This window comes from Lucilia sericata, unplaced genomic scaffold (assembly GCF_015586225.1).
Source record: "Lucilia sericata isolate MDLA Ls3-8-SP2 unplaced genomic scaffold, ASM1558622v1 Contig000022F_arrow, whole genome shotgun sequence".
NCBI classification, from domain to species: Eukaryota; Metazoa; Arthropoda; class Insecta; order Diptera; family Calliphoridae; genus Lucilia; species Lucilia sericata.
In genome coordinates, this window is record NW_023994060.1 from 1,103,243 (window position 1) to 1,126,858 (window position 23,616).

The 23,616-nt window shown below is 27.8% G+C and overlaps 1 protein-coding gene across 1 annotated transcript in view; it reads right to left on the reverse strand.

Annotated features, from left to right (window-relative positions):
* Positions 1-23,616, reverse strand: part of LOC119608784 (netrin receptor DCC) — a 390,750-nt gene that overhangs the window by 204,282 nt on the left and 162,852 nt on the right. Inside the window, exon 3 of the mRNA XM_037963327.1 lies at positions 3,349-3,486. Within this exon, the coding sequence (XP_037819255.1) occupies positions 3,349-3,486 (138 nt within the window). The remainder of the gene's footprint in view (positions 1-3,348; positions 3,487-23,616) is intronic.

Below are 23,616 nucleotides of genomic sequence, written 5' to 3' on the forward strand. Positions count from 1 at the left end.
CAATTTTTAATCCGGATTCGGATTCAGCTCAATTCTTTAGAAAAGTATACTTTGGTCTCTGGGTTAAAAATTTGTCGGCCTGTGTAATAAAAACATATGTATTTACAGTATATACTTACATATTAAGTAAGTACAATTTCTTAATCTCTGGCGTATGAGTGATATTTTTATGGAAAATAATTCGTAACAATCATACGCCATACAATCATTATCAATACGGTTGGTGACTGTTGTCAAAGACGGTGGTAATGATAATTTCCATTATTTCGGTAACAGTACTTTAACAGCTTAGCGGTAATGGTAACCACTTCTTATTTAGTAATTTTTTTATAAAATTTTATAAAAAATCCTTGTATTTTTTTTTTTTTTTCATTAGAATCTATTATTTCATTTACATGAATTCACTAACCAGTGTATAAATTTATTATGCTATTTTTAGCTCTATACTGAAACATTTTAAGCTCTATTAACTTAATATATCTGTACTCGCAAATGGTCTAATAAGTCACGTTAAGCTTCATATATTTGATGATGAAACATAAAAATGAGTGAGATACACATTAAATTTAATGTAAAATGCAATATTTTATCCATTGTACATAATAAAACATACATGGTATATTAGTTTTTATGCACCTGTCATAGTTGTTAAATAGTAACAAGTGTATAAATTTCATGCCACATGTTGCATATTAAAAACCATTACAAAAAGCAAATAGAAACAACAAAATAAAGGATAGAGAGAAACACTCATATAAATGGCCCACAAGAAAAAAACTAAATGTGCAGCAACAGCTCGTACAAATACATCACTTTATACTTTATATAAATTTACTTTGCAAGAGGCAAAAAGTTGAAAAAAAAGAATTAAATAAAAAGGGACCGTTAGAATACATATTTATAAAATATAAATTTCAAAATACATAAAAGCGTAACTGTTTAAAACTGACAATGACACACTTGTTGTTGTAAATTGCTCTATTTTATATGTAAATGTGTCAGTTCGTTGGAAGTAACAATGCAGAAATCATTGGCGTATGTATGTGCAAAGGAAAAATGCATTAAGTTGTGCTTGCTTGTCCTATTCTGTTATGTTGGAGTTGGAGTGAAGGCAATACATTATTTCAACAATCATGTACAGTGTATGAGTATTATATTAAATGACACGTAACTTCAAAATTACGTTTATTTTTTATAAATTTAAATTCCCTTTTACTTTGTCATCTTGTATATCTTTCGTTGATTTTTTACACACTTTTTGTAATTTTTGTATTGTTTCTAGTTTTTGTAATATTTGATGACAGTGAAAAAATTTATAAAAATTTATTATAAATTCCCTAATGCACAAAAATATTAGTAGTTTCATTTTGTATTTTATTTTTCGAATTTCATAATACATATTACAAAAAAACTATAGTTTTATATGCCTGGCAGCCCTATGTCAGCGTAATTGCATTTTCTTTCTATAGAACTTGTGAGTGCATTTGTGTTTTCTGTTTTTTATCATATGCATATGAATTTTCTTGAAAAGAAATTGTAAAAAACTTTTTGTATGTCATTCAACGTGTCATATGACATGAGCAATGTTAATAGACCGTATATTTTTTTTCTTTCTTGAAATGTGCAGCAATGTCTGTTAAGATAAAGAGAATTAGCATGGGTTTTTGCTTTAAGAAAATATAAAATGAAAATTGTTTCAATTACTACCATAATCGGCTAAGTCATTTTGCAAAAGGATTTTATATTATTATATATAAGATTTTTAAATTTACTTTTGATTCTTTCACACAAAAAAATGATGAAATAGAAATTTTTTATATATTCTTTAGAGATAGAGTAATATTTTTCATTACCTTTGTGTAATTAAGTAATCATTGTTTAAAGAAATAAATTCCTATGTTTCTGTGTAATAGTTTTCAACAAACATGCTGACGGACGGATACACACAAAAACAGACGGACATCGATAAATCGACTTCGATGTATGTATGTGCATGTATGTATATAGTCATGTATGTAGTACATATATATATAGGTATTCTACTCACCAAGATATGAGGTATAATTAAGAAAAACTATAAAATTAAAAGTAAGTTCGTTAATATCACACTTGGGGCTAATGATTACACAAAGTAATTCATTACATGGCCAATTAAGATTACTTGTAATTGAAGTTTTTCTAATTACAATTACTTGTAATGTGTAATTGACTAATAGCCAACTACATTTACTTGTAATTATAATTGAAGTATTGTTAATTACAATTACTTGTAATTGTAGTATATCAATTACTATTACTTGTAATTTTAATTGAAGTTTTGCAATTACAATTACTTGTAATTATAATTACAATAAGAAAATAAAAATAAGAATTACAATTACTTTTAATTGTAATTATAGTTTTATAATTACAATTACTTATAATTGTAGTTTTACAATTACAATTACTTGTAATTGTAGTTTTACAATTACTTGTAATTAGAATTTAGGTATTACTAATTACAAATATCAATTTATTAAAATGTAATTGTAATTGGTAAAGCTTCAATTACTTTAAATGTAATCATTACCCCCCAAGCCTGGATAATATGTATGCTCAATAGGAAAAATGTAATTTAAGCAATAATTGTCAATAATTTTGTAAATAATTTAATAACAATAATTAACCAACTATTATTATTATTATTGTTTTGTTATTAATTTAAATATATATTTAGCAAACAAATGTTTAAAATGTTAATTAACACTCTCATTATATTGTTAAACAAAGAAAATAGTTATTAATTAAATTGTACGATCATTCATAATAACATACTTAGCGCGTATCTAGTGAAAAAACAATTTAATAATAATTTTAGTCAATTGTTATTATTAATATTCAATGCACAAATGTGCAATTTAAATATGTGTGTTAATTAAAATAATAATTATTATTTAGACTTGGTTGATATTTTCAAATATTTTATTTAATCCCTATAAATACAATAATAATGAGAACGAGTATGATGTTTAAATTTATAATTCAATAAATAGACTTTTAATACAGCGACAAAAAAAAAAAAAAACACACACACACACACACACTTGTTTTATGAACCATATTTAATATTGCCAGCATAAACTAAATTAAGTCGTTTAAATGGAAATCACACTTAATTGAAATTGAGTATTTAAAATGGTGCAATAATAGTGATGAATTTTGGGCAATTTATTATTTCGAGTTTATTTTGAAAATTTTGTAGTATTTATTTAAACAATATTTAATTTAAATTAAATAACTAAAATTTTTATGAATATTCTTTAGAACTTAAAAATATTTATACTATTATATTTTATTGAATAGACTTACCTAAATTTTCCACTTGACAGGGTAAAACCAGGGTATCACCCACTACAGCACGATATGTATGACCACGCGAGAGAAAACGTGGCTGAGGCCCCGATAATGAACTTTGTGGTGCATTGCTCAGCGGCCGACTATTGGTAGCTGAAAATAGTTAAAATAAAAAAATGAAATTAGAAACTGGTTTTATATAATAATCTCTCAATATTACTAGTTTAACATCTGTTAATAAAAGGTTTATAATTTCTACCCAAGGTCAGCGATACTACTAAACTTTGACTAAGATACAGAATAACACATAGATTAATACCCATCAAAAAAGGTGTATAATTTCTTTATAAAACGTCGTACATAATAATAAACTTTTATCAATAACCCGCAAAAACATGGTAATGACATGTACTTACTCAAGAACGTACTTTTCAATGACTACTACATACCGCCTCCATTGTTGAAGGATTATAGTAATGACTTACAAATATCTATATACGCAAGTACTTAAGTTTTAGTTTGCCAATAGTGAGCTTACCACGTTTGTTAACATTTTGACAACGGATGTGTATAAAATTTAGATTTCGACAACGAATTGTTGCAATGTTGACAACGTTACGTTGTCAACATTTCATAGTGATGTCGTAGGAATGTATATACTTTGACAACGGATGTTATTGAAAAATTATAAACACTTTGGTGTCAATTTGGTACCAGGAGTGTATATTACTTTTTTCTTCTGTGTAGACATAGACGTAGGCTGGGTTTTACTGTTCTCACTAAGGGAATAAATTACACTTAAGTTTTGAAATTTCTATGAAATTTTCAAACTTAAGTATTTTTTTTTCCTTAATATGACTTATAAAACCGGACCTAAGCCCAAGACATAGCCTAAGATATTGACTAAAACATAAACAATTCGTAATATAAGCTTGTAATGAATATTTTACACTGCCTATCGTAAGGCTTTCAGAATAAATCTTTTCTTTAAAATTTGTCCAAAAGTAAGTGAAAAACTTTACCCTAATAAAACAAATTTTCCGTAAAATATTTTGCTATTGAATTTATTACTTAGAGTTTTTTCAATATATTTTTGGCGTATACTTTTTTAGCATACAAATTTGACCTTTCATTTTCTTTAAAGTGTCTGTTTGATGTAGGAAATGTTAATTTTTTTCTATTCGCAAAGATATTTTCATTCTTATAAATTACATTCTCTTTATTTTTTTTGCTCTTCTTTTTATCGCAAAGACTATAAGAAAAGGAAAATTCTTAAACCAAATAAATTTCTTTTTTATTATTTTCATTTAACTTTTTTTTTGTCTATTTAATATAACTGAAGTATAACAAAACAACAACAAAAAAGTTGCGTATCGATAGTAATTTGGTTACCATGACATTCAATTAGCATAAAAATGTCAAAAGAAAATAACTTTGTTTTTTAGCATTTTAATGAGAAATATTTTTGCTAAAAAGAAAACTCAAATATAAGATATTGCTATGTATGGGAATATTTAAATGCGTGTGCCGCCATTGTGTGGGTAGTATGAAATGAGCATTAATGTCCTTAAACTGTTTCAGTAAAGAAATGTTCATATGTGTGTATAGGAGAGAGTATCCCTAAAAGTTTTCTATACTTTTTAGAGGAAATTTTTTAAATCTAGTAAATTTTTTAAACATAATTTTTAATCTCTGAGTTTTTCTATAATAATGAACTTAAAAGGAAAACGATTGTTTACTTAAAAAGTCCTTGGTAATCTAATTAGTAGTCAATTTACTTTTTTATGTTTTTAAATAGAGTAAAGTAGTTATTTTAATAAAAAATATTTATTTTACCCCTTTGATTATATATCAATATAATATTAATAATATGTAATAATATAATATTTATAATATTAAATTCTTGCATTCATTCCGAACTGTTGGGTTTAATTTTCAATGAGTTTTTGGTGTAAGAAAAACAACTTAAGGCCTTAAAACAATAATTTGCCTACAAAAGTTCTTTTTGCAATTGTTCTTTAGTAATGAAACAAAAATATTTACGAAATAATTTTTTGTAAATTTCTGTCTCAATTATTGTTGGTTTGTTTACAAGTTTATGACACAAATTGGATAATCATATTCAACATCATTATCCAATTTATGCCATAAACTAGTCAACCAAAAGTAATATTTTCTAAATATTAAAATGTCTAGAAGAATTAATGTGTTAACACATTAAGTGTAATATTCCACACTGATTATTGCAAAAAAATCAACTAATCCTTAAAGTTTATTCAAAAGTAAGTGAATGTGAAAATCTGTTAAAATTTCTGGATTTAATATTTTCTTATTATTTACAAATTTCTTTTTATGAATTTTTAACTAGAATAATTTTAAATTAATTCCAAAAACCTCAAAACAAATATCTAGATTTTAAATGTGTTACAATCGTAAACGTTTTTAAGCTTAATATTTTTTTTTTTTTAAATCATTTATGTTTCTTTTTATTTGACCTATTTTTGCTAAAAACTTTTGCTTAAACCATAAAAAACCACCAAAAAAATATGTTGTAAAAATATGTAAATTAAAATACACACAAACCAAAAATATGAAAAAAAATAAATAATAAAAATTGTGGTGCAAGAAAAACGTTAGAACAATAAACCACTTTAACTATAAACCATGACTAAGAGACTATGACACACACAACAAAATAGGGAAACACTACATACATATATATTTTTTTATTTCTTGTTCTTCTTCTTCTTGCCAGCAAGGACATTTTACAAACGTAAGTGGAGCATCAAATACTAAACAAAATGATAATGGTTAACAAAACAGCTAAAAATGCATTTTTATATGTATGTATGTTTTTTTCTGAGTTCTTTGAATATTCAGCGAAATTTTTAGTGGATTTTAGAAATACATAAATAAAAAGATGAAAAATAAATTTTGGTCCAGTAACCTAAACTTTAGTTTTATAGTTTTTTTCGCAATAGTTTATCAATTTTTACAAGGTTTTTATGTTTTTTTTTTTATATTTATCTTTGGGTTTTTCATAAACCATGAAAAAAGTATTTTAAAAAGTTTTAGTTGCATAAAATTGTGATTTCTTTCACATATCATCATTTTCAAATAGAAACTATACATATTTTCTTTTAAAAATTATCATAACAAAAATTTTAAAATGTTTTTTTTTTTATAGAAAATATTTTGAGTGTTTTTATGCTAAAATATTAAACACAAACTTAAAATTCTAACGTGCACCTTTGAATATTCTATACATACTAAACGCACACTTTGGCTATAAAATACACTTAAGTACTCTCATACTTAGATACAGCAAGAGGCCACCAGCTCAAGAGGGTGTAAATTGGTTACAAATAATCAGGATCATACTATGGAGAACGGAAGAAGATAACATAACAGCAGTACTTTACACATTGCATGCACGCACACAAATGTTTTTAACATGAACCAGGCATGGACATTTGGATTAAAAAAATAAATTTAGATTGTTTTTTTTTTTTTTTAATAAAATTTTTATAATTTTAAAGTTTTTTTAAATGAAATTTTGATATTGTTTAAACTTGATAAACTTTTGGGAATTATTCACGATTTTGCATTCCAAGTTCTAAAAAACTGTGAACTAGTCTATGGATTAGTGGACTAAATATTTGTGAATCGATTTATAACTAAATTTGAGGCCATTGAGGCCTAGGGGACGAATCTTGGAGAGCGTCGGATCATTCTTCGTATGCTCTCCTTGATCAACTTTTGGTACTAAGGAAACTGGCTTGGTAGCGGACTGAATCCGAGCAGCCTCATCCGTACCTCAATAGGATTTGATCCAGTCTGGACCTTAGGGGCCTTTGAGATATTAGTCGATTTGGTTTATAGCTCTCTAGTAGCAGGTCGTTTGTACAGCCTGGCGCTTCCACTCCACTAGACGAGGCTTCAATAGCGGGCAACATACTTCAGCCTGACGCTCGAGTAGTCAGCCGACGCTCGAGTAGTCGGGTCTCCGGAGATTATTAAGCCCTTTTCCGAATACGCATGATTTCTTTTTGGACATTACGGATAAGAAATGGGTCTCATTTTATGCCTACTATCAGACATAAGAAACAACCGTTTCACTAGAGACAGACGCAGACCAACAGCCTCTCAATGTAAGGATTCTATGGATTTGAGGATTTGAATTTCTACATCTGACCAATTAAGGTCAATTGACGCATACTCTAGATACTTGAGAAGTGGATGTAGAGAATGGGGGGTTGTTTGCTAGCCGCTCCAAATAGGGCAAACAGACGCTAGTAAACGGGGATAGGTGGTTCATGGTTGAAATCAGTTTAGATTCTACTGACATGGGAGGCCCTACCGATTATGACAAACGTCACAAGTGTGACTCTAAAGTCTTCGTACTCACTTATTAAACACATTAAAGTTGTTGTTCTTTTTTCGTATATATGTTAAAATTAACATATCCATAACAGGCTTCGTTTTTTACCAATAGTCATTTTAAAGAACTCATTTATTGAACACTGGTAATATTTTCTATCGTCTGTAGGGTTTAAAATGTCGTCTTTTATGTATGACTTCCATTATTGGGGGAATTTGACGACATTGCAATTTTTAGCTTACCCTGGGAATACAAAATCTATGTGGCTATAAATATTACAAAATAAACATTAAATTTGTTGTTGTTTTTTCTGGTTTCTTAGTTCCTTACACCCGGGCTTTTAGCAAGTGAAATTTTATACTTCTGGTTTTAAGATTTTGTTGTTGTTGAAAAGCATTATTTGGTTATAAATTTATATTTATGATGTATTAAATTTAAATATTTTCACAGGAATGAAAGTGTTTATAGAATCACATATACATACAGTAGAGTGGCGCCCAAAAATATTGGGCGATGTTTCCAATTAAGGCTTTCTAGATGACTGTAATTTAATAAAAACTAATATTTAGAACAGATTGTGATTTTATATAACCGAAACCTCCTTAATATACAGATTGTATTCTTAAATTTTTTTATATGTACATTTTGTTTTACTTTTCTGAAATATTATACGGTTTTTCATTAAGTGCGATTCATTTTGTTTTCTGTTATAAGCTTTTTGGAATAGACCAGCTAATGTAACTCCAAAAGGGGAAACTTAATTTTTTTGACAGCTGCGTTTGTTAAAAATACTTTTACATTAGACGCAGATGATGTTTATTAAAATTAAAAAAATAAAAATTATGCACATAAATAAACTAAATTGAAATTCCTAAGTTTACATCCAATTACCACCTTCTCTAATTTATTTTATAACTATTTCACTTTTGCATGCGAAATTTACCGTTTATTTGAAAAAAAAAGTATAAAAACAACATACATTAGTTTATTTCCTCTAATAATCTTGAAAGTGGAGCAAATGAAAATTTTATGCCAATTCATCATTGTACGTTTTTCTTTCTTAATAAATATTCAACAATTTCCTGTTTTTGATACACACACATACATAAATACTGACAATCCCAAATATACATTCACAAATTTCAACCACATAAACGCGTTCAAAATTTTTGAAGTGTATTTGACACAAAAACTGATAACAACACTGAAGCAAATGCAATATAGTATGTACTCTGAATAAGTACATGAGAGGAATCGCTGTAAATTTTTAGTTAGAAGTAGTCATTGCTAAAAGCTAAATTATTTCCTTTTGCACCTTATTTGCTACTAATTTATCCACTTGATGGAATCTTTTCACATGGAATAAAAGCAGCAGCCAAAGCCATTATACTTGAAGAGTGTTTAAAAAAAAAGGATGCAAACTACAACTACAAACACGTGTTTATATACATACATTTACAAAACCTATATAATTTTAGATGAACTACAAGAACACATTTAGAGTATTTACATGACTCCTCATATGTTTTGTAGTAACTATGTATGCACATATGCGAGGTGAGTTTCATATTAATACACTTAAGTGCAAGAGCAGATGCACTTCGCTCTCTCTCTTTCTTTTTTTAATACATTTGCTTGTATATATTCCTATAAACTAACCACAATCTAGTTTTGCTGTCAATTTTTGAAATGAAGTACATTTATCAATACCTATGTAAATGCAAATGTTTCGCAAAAAAAAAGGAAGAAATGAAAAAAAGTTCGTTAACTAAAAAGGATACACCAGCAACAACTATACAAGATTGTCGTTATTATTGCAATTGAGGCGAACTGGCATGTGTGTATATATATATATATATATGTGTGTGTGTCTTAGGAAAATGGTATTGAAGTGAAAAAGCTGCTTTACAATTTTAGCTTTTTCCTCAAAATAATTTCATAGCAAGCATGCTGTCAACTAACGAAATTCTATGAAAAAGTATAAAAGTCATTTAACCAAATTCAAATTTTACAAAAAAAAATCAGCAATCGTGAAATAGTAGCGCACCATGTACAGACTCGCTGTGTGTCAATATAAGGAAGTTTATATGGTTGCATAATAGTTACCCGTTGTTAGAATTAAATAAATACACCGAGAAAAAAGGACAGTTCGATTAGTTTTCCTTGTGATAAAAGTAAAGTTCCAAGAATCAAAAAGAAATTGAGTAATTAAGTACTAAAATGAACCCTGAAAGGTTTCAAAATTACGATAGGTTTAGGTTATGTTGATAGGAGGATGTATACTACATCAAATTCGAAGAAATACACCTAGGCCACTATCGGGCCTGTTGTGCTAAAAAATTACGATAAGTTCGTACAAAATACTTAAGAACGGATCTGTTAAGTTCGGAAACTTAAATTAGAGTTTCCGTTTTTTGGGTTCAAAGTGATCTTACACTGTACTTATTTTGAGAACTTTCGGTTTGATTTAAGCTCAAATTTAAACTTGATTTGAGATGAAAATAATATTGATTTAAAAATGCAAAATATTAAATTGATGACAAAATGGGCTTGATTTGAGCTCCATTTGTACTTGATTTCAGAATTCATAATATTTAAGTCAAATTTTGAAGGGGGATTTGTATAGGGGCTATGGTCAAATGAGACCCTATAATTATAAAATTCATGAGAGTCATCAAGAACTTGGTTTTGCAGCTTTTTGTCGAGATACGAGTATATTAAACATAATTATGAACTTAAAATCCCTATTCGTCGGGTTCAGTTGTATGGGGGCTAGATGAAATGATCGACCGATGTTAACCATTTTCAATAAGATTCGTCTCCGGTACCATAGAAGATCATCTGCCAAATTTCATTGAATTATCTTCAAAATTGCGACCTGTAGTTTGATTACAAGGTTTACATGGACGGACGGACAAACAAACAGACGGACGGACATAGCTAAATCGACCCAGAAAGTGATTCTAAGCCGATTGGTATACTTTAAGGTGGGTATAGGACCAATATTATTGTGCGTTACAAACATGAGCACACTAAAGTGGTGTTGGGTATAATTAGCGTTCTAGTTTGTCATCTTTGATCCACACTTTTAAAAACCTACAATGGTCAACATTTCATTCCAGACAACTGCAGTCTTTGCGATTTAACTTATTGTGAAGTTTTGTAAAATAACATATCTGTGACTTAAAATCTCCTTTTCTTAATTTAACCACATTTTTTCAAAATTAGATAAAATTAACTAATATCAATTTCATTTCGCATTAACATATCGACTCAGTATATTGAATTTGGTTTAATAACATACAAAGTTACACTCAATGGTGCATATCATTTACAGATCATTCGCTTTGTGGCTAATAAGTGACCGAACTTAGTGATTAAAAGGTCTACGGTTTGGCAAGCTGTGTAAAATCCTGTTGAAACTACAGATTATTCAGTTCATATCTTTGAAAACATATAAGTTTTTTGTAGTGGATATGGAGCGCTCGAGATGTTGATATAGATTGCGAGCACAATGGGATAACGAACATGCAAGTCAGTGGCGCTGTAGGTCAAAACTTCTTAACTTTTTCACCTACGTATATGGGACACCGATTTCCCGGTGACATTTTCACAATTTATGTATATCGTAGTATTGAGTTCACATCTACAATAAATGGTTCTTTTACCCTCAATTCACGTAAATATTGAACTTGAACTTATAAACGACAGACAATTTCCGCGTTAGTCCGCCAAGATAATTCAAAAAACTTTTTTAGAATCCTATAACTCTTAAAATCTTTTACAGATTCCATCTAAGTTAAGCTAATTGTGTACAGCTTTTCTTAATTTTATTTTTTTAAAATACAATTCAAACTTCATTCTGAATCTAAGACAAAACCAATTTCCCTTATTCTAATTTTCTAAGTGTTGATATTGATGGCATGTAATTTAGAACTCTAACTGCATTATACAAAAAAAAAAAAAAACTGATAAACTTTTAAAATATTTTTTGTGGAATTCTTCATTCACACACAAATACATAGTAAAATGACATATTTGTAATAGAAGTTAGTATGCTTAATATACTAACATAGATTCTGTTTTGTACATGTGTGTAAAATACATACATATAGAATTCCTTTCAAGTATACATGTATGTCTAGTGATAGTGTTAACTAACTAATACTATTGCCAAAGATTTTTGTCACCATTTCTGACTGTTGTCTGCTTGATATGCAAATAGATTTTGATGAAACATCCGCTTTAGAGTCATTGAATAATTTTTGTATATTTCTGCAATTTTTTTTTTTATTGCTGATGCCACTGCTATTGCTTTGAAAGGAATAGCATGGGGTATTAGTAGTAGCAATAGTAGTGGTAGTAGTAGCTTTATAACAAGAGCTTCTCAGCATCTTGTTGGGTGTGAATATAAGAACTTAAAATTGTATGTTTTTTTTGCACTTGTTTTCCTTTGCTTTTTCAATTTCTTTTCTTTTGTAGTGGATTTGGTTGCATGTCAATGATAGTCAATCTATATATACATTTTAAAGATTATATGCTTTTGTTGTTGTTGATGTTGAAACGAGTCTCTGTAATGTCATTGTGCATGAAGAAATTCTAGTGATTTTTACTACTGATATTGTTGGCATTGTTATTTTTCTGCTTATTTCATCCTCTTTCTTTTTTTAAGGTGATGCTGCTAATGTCACTCAGGACATATGTATGTTTGTACGAACATATTCACACAAGTATATATGTTTGTAATACATATGTATGTATATTCTAATTTACACCTTTATAATGCATTTTATAGCATACTATTAAGGGTTTCATTTTAATATTGTATTTGTGTGTTGTGTTAAAAGTTTTTTCATTTTTCTAATGTGATGTTGTTGGTGTTTTGTCTTTAAACTATAACACCCTCTAAAGTAATACTTATTTTAAGATAGTATGCATAAATTTATATACACACAGTGAAAAAAAAATAAATATTTTTTTAGTAATTCTTTAAATGTAGAATAACTGTACAAAGATCATAGATATTATAATAGAAAAATTTTGTTTTTTTCGCGAATATTCCAGGAATTTGTTATTCTTATTCACTTAATAAATATAAAATTTGCAAAAGAAAGTTAAACAATTAAAAATAGGAAGACAAAATGTCATATAATACACTTACGTGTATTATTACATGTAAGTCATTATTAGAGTGCTTGAATCTAAGGCAGACGGTATGTAGTAGTCATTCGAAAGTAAGTTGACCAAGTATTTGATACTTTTTGAAAGCTATTTGAATATTTTGAGAAATTTATTTTGATTATATTTTCAGGAAATAAAAATATTTTAACTAAAATTTCTATAATACAATTTCCAATTATAAATTGTTTTATTTCTTCCTCACTGTATAGTTCATATATATATATATATGTCTATATATAGAATTATTCGATTTGTTTGCTTGTTGCTTTTTTGTTAAGCAGATTTTTGTTGCTGCTGCTCCACAACATGATTTTCTAAAACGCATCTCATTTGCATTTCATTATTTGCACTACAACACCTTGTGTTTTTCACTTTACATATTGTTGTTATTATTTTACACTACACTTTATATGTACATACATATGTATGTACATACATATATACAACAATCTGTAGTCTTCGATCTGACTCTTAAAATGGCTGTTATATGCAAAATTTCATCAACACTTTTTCTCTGTTGAAAATATACTTTATCACACAAACACTAATTCAACAATATCTCCATCATTGTCGTCATTTGCATGCGATAATTTAATGCTGATTTTTCAAATAACTAATGTTTTGTCTATGTTTAGACTTCAACCACAACAATATGTATGTTTGTGACATTGCAGATTTGTATATTTTTTCTGAAATGATTTGAAGTATTAAAAAAAAATAGTGCTTTAAATGTGATTTTTTCTACTGGCAAAACTGGACTGCAAAAATAGGAAAAAATAATTGTATTTACTAGCTCTTAGATATCCTTTAAATCCTACAGGCCCCCTTATTCTGGGAACGATAGCGATCAAGAGAAGGCCCATTTCAAATCTGTTCAACAATTTTTCACTTAACCAACACTTTGTAATATTCAGCATTTAAAGTATTCTGTGCTGATTTTTTATTATTAATTTTTAAATTGATAAAAAATCTAATTTTACGCCTTAACCAATTTTATGGCTCCAACAGTTTTATATCAAAAAATACTTTTTTTATAAAGAAAAACCCACATATAAGAATCTGATTTATGACACATTAAAATATTTATGATAGAGATTAAAAATGACTTTCTTGTTGAAACAATTTTTAAATTTCTTATTAAAGAATTAGCTATTAATATGATATCATAAATATATAAATAAAATAACATCATAAAAAGTGAAATTATAAACGTTAACGATATAACACTCGTAAAAGCCTCAAAAAGGAAGTGTGAAGATGTATACTCCCAGCAGTTCGGTTGGTTGCAATAAAATTTATATTTTTTTTAACCAACATAATATTTATGTATAGTATTGATCATAAATATATTAGTCAGACTAATTATTTAGCTTTTAGAATTAATTTAGAAGGATTACTAAGGCATTGTTTGGTGGCTGCTTCGATTTGGATAATACGTATTATAATGGACACAAATGACTATGGACACAATTGTACAAAATTGGACGAGAATTCAGACGAATATAGAGAATATGGAGAAGACAGTGAAACGCTTGGGTTCAAATATCTTGGGATTGATATTATACTGGATATTTGTCCCTCCCGAACACTGACCTATTCTTTATATAAAGCAGGACCCATATATAAAGCAGACGGTTCTTCTACTACAAAAATATAAATACATACCCTGCAGTTCGACAAAGAGTCAATGCATACCCTAATTTCTATACATTGGGTTATTCGTCAGCAACGTACTCTTCGTAAACGAGAACAAAGACAGTCGTCACTTTACTGTAACCTAGGGAAACGAGTAAGGGACACTTAAAAATTGTTTTTTCCATCATACTTCAGAATGTAGATGTTTTACACCTCTATTGAAGACACAATTGTTATTTTCCACTAAAGTTTAAACAGATGGTTGTACCCTATTTCAATGTTTTTGGTCATTCGTCACAAATGTACCCTTCGTCATCGAGAGCGAAGAGATTCGCTACTTTACTGTATTGTGAAAATTAAAAAAATTAGCAGAGATTACTGAAAAAATGTATCTTTTCTTGATATAACAAATTCTATTCCTTCAGAAACATTTATGTTTAAAAATAAATTCCAAAAAAGTCGGAATTTACTGAAGATGCAAATAAGCAGCAATATTAAAAATATTTATTTCAATCCCGCATTGTAAAGTAATGAGTTAAAAAGCTAATAAAACTTCTTTTCACTACATCTTCATTAGCATTTTAAGTTATTATTTTAACACGGTGATGTCATTGGAGGTAAATACTTCTATGCACGCTTACAAATAAGGAGTTAGAGAAGTACTTGCAATTTCTCTTACAAAGAAGTTTTTTAGTAAGTAGTTTTATTTTTTAATAATAAAAAGAGCCAGCTACAATACAAACCAGGGACTTCGGTTTGTTAGTCAAATGTTCTACCCACTGCACTACTGCTTAGCTATTTTATTACGCGTCAAATAATGGTTTTCTCATGCAAATCTAATTTTGTTCACTTTTTTGTAAAACACAATTCTTAACACTCAATTAAATAAAATGTGCTATGTAATGCAGACGATTAGTAGTAGTCATTAAAAAGTAAGTGGTTATGGAAGTACAACCCATTACCGAGTTTTTGCTGGGATATTTGTTTAAACTAGAAATAAAATACATTTTTTAAGTTTTTTTATTTTTCATTATTTTTTAGGGTTAAACCGGTTTTATAACCCTTTGACACTTGACTCTAGTACTTCTAGAGTACTTCTATGTAGTACTCTAGAGTACTTCTATGTAATGCAGACGATAAGTAGTAGTTATTAAAAAGTAAGTGGTTACAACCCATTACCGAGTTTTGCTGGGATATTTGTTTAAACTAGAAATAAAATAAATTTTTTAAGTTTTTTTATTTTTCATTATTTTTTAGGGTTAAACCGGTTATTTAACCCTTTGACACTTGACTCTCACTTAAGACACGTCAATAGCTAGTAAAGTAACTAGTAAAAGAACTGATAATGTAACTCCCAATAACCCATTTGGACATTTCCATCCATTTACTACTTTTGACTAGCTCTTGACGGTCTCATTGTAGGCTATAGAGTGACGATTGACTTACTCGTAGGACAAGCCCATGTTAAAATGGTTAGTCACCTGGGTTAAGTGGTCAGTTCGGGACTGTTCCGCCGAACTGCTGGGTAAGTAAAGAGTGTATGGCAAGCAGATAAATAAAAGTGAATATTTTATTAAATGTGTAGAGTAAAATTTTTTGTAGTTTAAAGTTTTATATACATCAGATGTACATACATGTAGTTAACACACAAACCCATATTTTGAAATACATATTTTCCTTTTGTCTGTCTCAGCCATGGCACAGCATAGTGTACATTAGAAAAGAGAATTGGCATAACAAAAATAAAGAAAATATTTAGTTGTACACTTGATGCTGCAATTCGTTAATTTATTAAAAAAGAAATGTTTGGTAGACGAAAAATGCAAACAACAACAACAATGTATTTAACAAAAGAACAAATGATAAAATTCAAATATAAAAATTTAATATAAAAAAATTGTACGATTTTTTTCATGTTTTGTTTTAAATTGAGTATCTTGCAAAGTATATGACATCATTTGAATTTGAGACTGATAATAAAGAAGAGTGGTATGAACAGCAGTCTTTAATAATGATAAAGAATTATTGAGTGTTTGAAAAAATAATTTGATTAAATAAAGTTATATGAAAAGTGAAATCGTACAATATTTAAAAAAATTTATGAAAATGTCATAATATTATGTTATGTTATATGTTAGGTAACAATATTTCTATATATATGTACTACATTATGTAAACTAAGTAAAAATCCGTTGAAATAACTAAAAGCTTACAAAATTTATGTTATGATTTTATAACATGTTAAATATTTCATGTAAACTATGTAAACATATTTTAAAGTCATAAACTAAATGTCTTGTGAAATCTAAAACCTACCTAAAACAAGATCTTTATGTAAATTTAGCTCTAAAGCCAAATTATTCAAGCAGATTTCTACATATGACTTGGTTTTTAAAACAAATTTCAAATTTTCGTTAAAGAACTATTCTTTATGCTATTTTTGTAAAACTTTCATTGTTTTAATGCACAGATGTATATATTTTCATAGAATTTATAAGCAAACAATAGTGTTGGCAAAAGGTATTTATTTAAATATATAAAGAATAAATTTTTCTAATATAATTTACATACATGTAAATTTTACAAAAAGAAAAATGTGTTATACATTCTTTTCCGGGTATTTTATAGAATTTTAAGTTTTAAATGAAGCATGCTATGTATATTATTCCAATTTTATAAACATAACTTTAAATTTTATCCTAAAGAGTCTAAAACATACATATTTTTAGAACATACATTTATATGTATCTTGTGTAAAATTGCAAAAAAAAAATTAAATAAATAAACTAAAATAGTATGTATGTGAAAAAACCTGTGTACATATTTTTGCGTTCATATACCTGAATGAATACGTAAAATATTATGTTCTAATATGTTTTAACAGAAAATTGTTTTCCCAAAAATTAATGCATATTTTTAGGGTTTTATACATTAAAATGGTTAAATAAATTTCTAATTTATGAATATGTACATCAAAAATATATGTAGAACAACAAGTAAAAGTTTTATATCATGCTATTTCTTCTTATTCGAACTCTATCGGGATTTTAGCAGACCGAAAGACATACGGACACCAAGATCGTCTTTGTCTTATAATAAGAATTCAGAATATATACAACCAACATTTCGATGTGTTACAAAATGTTAGAAAATATTATTTTATAACTCACTACTTTTTTCAGGTCGATATAAAAGGAAAATTAGCAAGTAAAATTCCTCTGTATATTCGGCTATGTCTAATCTTATGCGCACCATTAAAGCGCAAATTATATGGGGGCTAGGCGAAATATTGGGCCTATATTGCTCATTTTCAATATCAAACAAACCTTATAGAAATATAAAAGAAAATAATTATGCAAAATTTGAAATATCTAGCTCCTCCCGTGTGATCCCTATCGTGATTTCAATAGACAGACGCACGGACATGGACAGAATTGAATAAGGAATCACGAATACGACCTTTATTTCAATATAGCTCCATTTCCTGTTAAATATTATAATATAAACTAAAACATATGTATGTATTTTATTGCCATGTCATTGCCATGTAAATGGATTATCATATTATTCTGGACAAAACCTTGTTGCTGCAAAGATAGTTTATAATTCTTATGAAATTATCAAGGGATTAAAAAGTACAATAACCTTAAATTTATTACTTTTTATAAAATTATATTTTATGTGCATTTTCAATAAAATTATACAAATTTACACACACATAACAAAATATTATGATTTTTGTTAATGCATATTCAATGGTATGTATATACCATACATAAACAGTTATTAACAAAAATTTTACGTATATTAAAATTTATTACTTTAAAGCATTATTTACATGTTATTTACATCATGTCAGCATTATTTTATTTGTTCACATAGTCCTAAACTTAAGTTTTTCCCAAGAACTTCATTGAGATTTGAATTATCTACTTTTACCAAATAAAGATATAAATATGCTAAAAATCAAAGGAATTTTCATAAAATAATTTTAGTTTTGCCCTATTAATTAATCCTATTTACATGTTATATATACCCAACAAAAACTTACATTAAAAAGTAAAGCTAACATTTACTTATATAATAGCATTTTAAGTCATTGGAGGCAAGTACTTACCAAGCTCGCTTACAAATAGGGAGTTAGGTAAGTACTTAATATAATCGCCTGTAAGTTAAGTAGTTTTGTTTCTGAGAAAAAAATTGTCTACGAGGATACGTGAAATGTAAGTACTTACATAATATATAATTTGTAAGTTATTACTAGACTCATTCTAAATTATGCAGACGGTATGTAATTGTCATTGAAAAGTAAGTTGTTGAGTAAGTGCATATGATTACCAGGATTTCGCTGGGTAATACGCCTGGTACCAAATTGACACCAAATTTTGAAAACGGATGTTTGTCAAGTATATATATACATACAACAACAACATGTAATGTAGACCACGCAACTTTGTTAACATTGCAACAATTCGTTGTCGCAATCTAAACTTTATGCACATCCGTTGTCTAAATGTTAACAAACGTGGTAAGCTCACTATTTACAACGCATTTTGTTAACTTTTGGACAACGGATTGCGACAACGAATTGTTGCAATGTTGACAAAGTTGCGTGGCTTACATTACATGTTCTTCTTGTATGTATATACTTGACAAAGGATGTTATTGAAAAAATTGGTGTCAATTTGGTACCAGGCGTATATATTTTTTTCCTGTGTACTCAAAAATCGACTTTAATAATATTTCTAGCAGTTACCATTTCCAAATTTCTACTTATATTTAACCATCTGTTGACTCTTTAATTCGTATGAATTAGACCATACGTCATTGTAACACAGAGGGAAAAGGAAGTGAATCGTCATATTACTGGGGCATTGACGAAAGAGTAGTAGATATTGGAATTTTAATACAGAAGGACGTCTATGAAAATAAGAAATATAATAGGGGAAAAAACTAAGCCTTGCGGTTAGATAGTGAAAATAATACATCTTAAAATAACTAGTCATCTAGCTAGTGCTAACATCAAATGTTTCCGCAAGTACACTTTTAATTGTCACTGTAAATTTTATCTTTTTGCCACCTATTTACATCAAATTTTTGTTTTGAAATTCATAACAAGAAAAAACTAACATACATGCATACAATATTTATATGTCTGTATATGGAAAATACAGCAAACTTATGCATTTTTAATAATATTAGTTTTTACACTTTTGTACAACAGTAAAAAATTCATTTTATAATCTCTTCTCGGATTATAAATTATGATGGAATTTTAACACAAATATTTTGTTGATGTTTATCTGCATAAAATAATTTGAAAGCAAAAATATGTATGTACATTAGGGTGATGACTTTTTGATTTGTTTTTTTTGCAAATATAAAATTTGCAGTCAAAAAAAGTTAAAGCTCCAAACGAGCTGAAATTCGTTCTATATTTTTGTTAGTTTTCGGAATTTTGATCGATCTTCTTAAGGACTGATTTTATTGGTTTTGAATATCGAAATTCTTAAAAGCATATTTATACTATAAGATTTGGATTCCAAAGATATGTGGGACCTCAAAAAGAAAACAGTTAGGCATTTTATGTAGAAGATTTTTTTCCAAAATGACTCGCGAATATGACTTTTGTTATAAATTTAGTATTGTCTTTTACTTCGTTAATCCTGAATATTTCTTAATAAGAAAAATGTTGAAAACGATCCCAGTAAAAACTTTCATGTACTTTCAACTACCATGTAAAGGGTTAAAATTCTAAAATTTACTTATACAATAGCATTTTAAGTCATTACTTTGACACGGTAATGTCATTGCAGGCAAGTACTTACCACAAACGGTTACAAGTAATAAGAAAAAGTAGTAATTGTAAATCGCATAAAAAAAACGTATACAGCTTCTATATCTTCACTGGCAAGATGACTAATGAATTAGAAAGTATTTATATTGCACATTATTAGTAAGACATTATTAGACTATTTCTATGTAATCCAGACAGTATGCGGTAGTCATTGAAAAGTATGTTGTTAAGTAAGTAATTACAATTGAAAGCCATTACCTAGTTTTTGCTAGGATAATATTAATCTTCTTTACATTTTGACTTCTTTCGTGAAGTGTACATAAAAAATGAGTTTAAAAATAAATCTCATGAACTCATGAATTGAGTTTTATAACGAGAGGAATGAATAAAATTTCATTCATGAATGCATATTGTTCTTACTCTAGTCATAACCCTAATGTATATTGTACATTAATACATATGTGTATTATAAAACATTTTTGCTTAAATAAGCTACAAAATTTTCTTAAATTTTATGTTCAATTTAATTTAAAGATATATAAAGAAATAAATTGTTACTACATATTGTCACTGGTAAATATCGTATAATATTTTCATATAAATTTAATATGGCTTACTTAAATTACACAATAAAATATTAGAAAGGAAAACTACAGGAATAATGCGAGGGTGGGCAACAAAGTCTTCTAAAACAAATATTTTCTTGAATTTTAAGCAAGTAATGAAGTTTAAACATTTTAATGCAGTGGTTCTTTTTGTCTCGATACAAATATCGAAAGTTTACTTGCAGTATTTGGAAAATATTTCTGTCAAATCAAAGGAATTTTATATTTTTATCAAGGAATTTTTATATATTTTTATTTTTAGACTTCATTGTTTATGCCTCGTTATCATGTATGTCATATATTCCAAGAAATATTGTAACGATTACCACAATTACTTTTGACAAAACAGCAGAAAAATATGCATATGTATGGATGTGTATACATATGTACATATATAGAAATATAAAAACATAAGACACAAATATAAAACCCTTTTTTTCCATCCTGTCGCCTACATTTATAAATTTAATAAAGGTTATAATAAACCTACAACAGACATGTGTTGTAAAGTAGTCGACTATACCAAAGTAATATGTATAAATATTTTTTTGCTCATAAAACAATAAAAAATAATAAGAAGAAATATTTATTTATAAATGTGCGAATGTAGGGAAATGTATTTCTTGGTATTCATATTTTGTATTTTATGTGAGTCGGAGAGTTTGCCAATATGTGTGAATAAGAAATATTGTAGCGTACAGTCGAAATAAATAGGGCACAAATCTGTTTTTTTAAGACCAAAACTAAGATGTTTTTAATATTCAACATATTAAACTTTTAAATTTTAACATTTAACAAACAATTTTGCAGAATTGGTCTAATATTTCTTTTAAAGGTCGAAATAAGACAAAATATCGAAAAAGTCAAGAAGTCAAAAAATTAAATTGGAAAAATCTTAAAAACTTGTCTGAAAAAGTTAACTTAAAGATTGCAAAAATTGCAAATAGTAAAAAAATCGAGTTTCTTTAAGTGGCAAAATGTATAAAAGAGATTATTTGTTTCAACTATATAATCATAGGTATAAATACATAAGTATAAGGCTTAAACCTTACCCTATTTATTTCACTTACACTTTCAGTAAATTGTCACACAAAAAATTTGCACATTTATGACACAAAAAAAATAAAACATTCTACGCAAGAAAGTTAGAAAAATGAAGCAAAAATAAAACGTTTAGTAGGAAAACAGAGCTGCAGACCCTAAAAGAATTCTTAACCTAATGTGATTTTAAGTCTCGGAAAAATATTTATACTTTTACCCCTTTTGCCTTTCTTTTCATCAAGTTTTATCAACAACTTCTTTGTAAATACAACTACGTTCCTGTTTTTTATTCTAATGTTTTCTACAGTTATTGCTGTAGCTCTCGTTGTCGTGATAGACATTGTCATTGTGGTGGTAAAACGTTTACAAACATAATTTCTCATATGTTTATCGACAAGTTATGACAATTGCCTTTATAGACGTTAGGGCATAAACAATCACATTTACTCGTATAAGTACACATACATGGTAAAATATACATACATGACAAGTTAGTAGCAGCAGTAGTAATATATAGTGGTACTTATAAAGAGGAGGCAATTTAAGCAGTAACACATGCGTTTGTTTAGTAACAAGTAGACATATTAGGGGGGAACTTCAAAAAGTTAAGGAATTACTATAAATTAAATCTGATTTACTGAAGGAGGTTCTTATAAGGCAATTTGATACATTGATATATTAAATCCATAGTAAAATTAGATTAATTTAGATTTATATGGAAACTGTTATCGCGCAACTATTAGAAGTCAATTCTTATTACCGCCTGTGCCTAAAATTTCAGAAAATTTGGCGAGTCGCTTAATAGTTCAGTTGGCAAATTTTCAAGCTCACAGTTGACAATTTAGGACAAGGCATCGTTGTCATTGTAACAACGCATTGTTGTTATTTCGGTTACACCTTGTATCATTTCCATAACGGATCGTTATAATTTTGACAACACATCATTTTCACTAAGAAAAGATACCCTCCATATAAATATTTAAATATTACAAAAGGAATTAAAATTTTTGTAGTTAGCCGCACATGACAACGTCATGTACTATTATTCATAATTTTTGTTGTTAATTTGACTACTATCCGTACATACTTTGACAACGAATGTTACTGAAAAGTTATAAACACAAATTTTAAAATGTATTTTTTCCCTCTCTACTAATTATGTATTCAAATTTACATTTCTAAGTTATTTATTGATGAAATAGCAGATTTTCTGAAGGTACCACTATATGGAGGCTACGATCAAATATGGGCCGTACCTCATAAAATTTGGTGGAGGGATTGACAGACATCCGGACGGATGGACATGATTTAATCGACTATTTTACCATGTTACACACGAAATGAATTTATATACCCTCCACTTCTAATGATGGTGGAGGGTATACAAATACAAAACTATTTCTGTCTACTTAACTATAACTTGTATCTGTCTGTGATTACACACTTTTTTTGTTCTTTACATCATTTCAAAAACACTCTAAAGACCTTTATCTTGGCTGTCTTAGAAAAGGATTTTTATCTTCTTAAACATATAAAAACAACACCAACAATAGGAAATAAAAATAAAAAAAAAATTATCTCTTACTGCTAAAGTTTGTAATTAAAAGCATGAACCCGAGAGAAAAAAATAAAATTCCTTTATT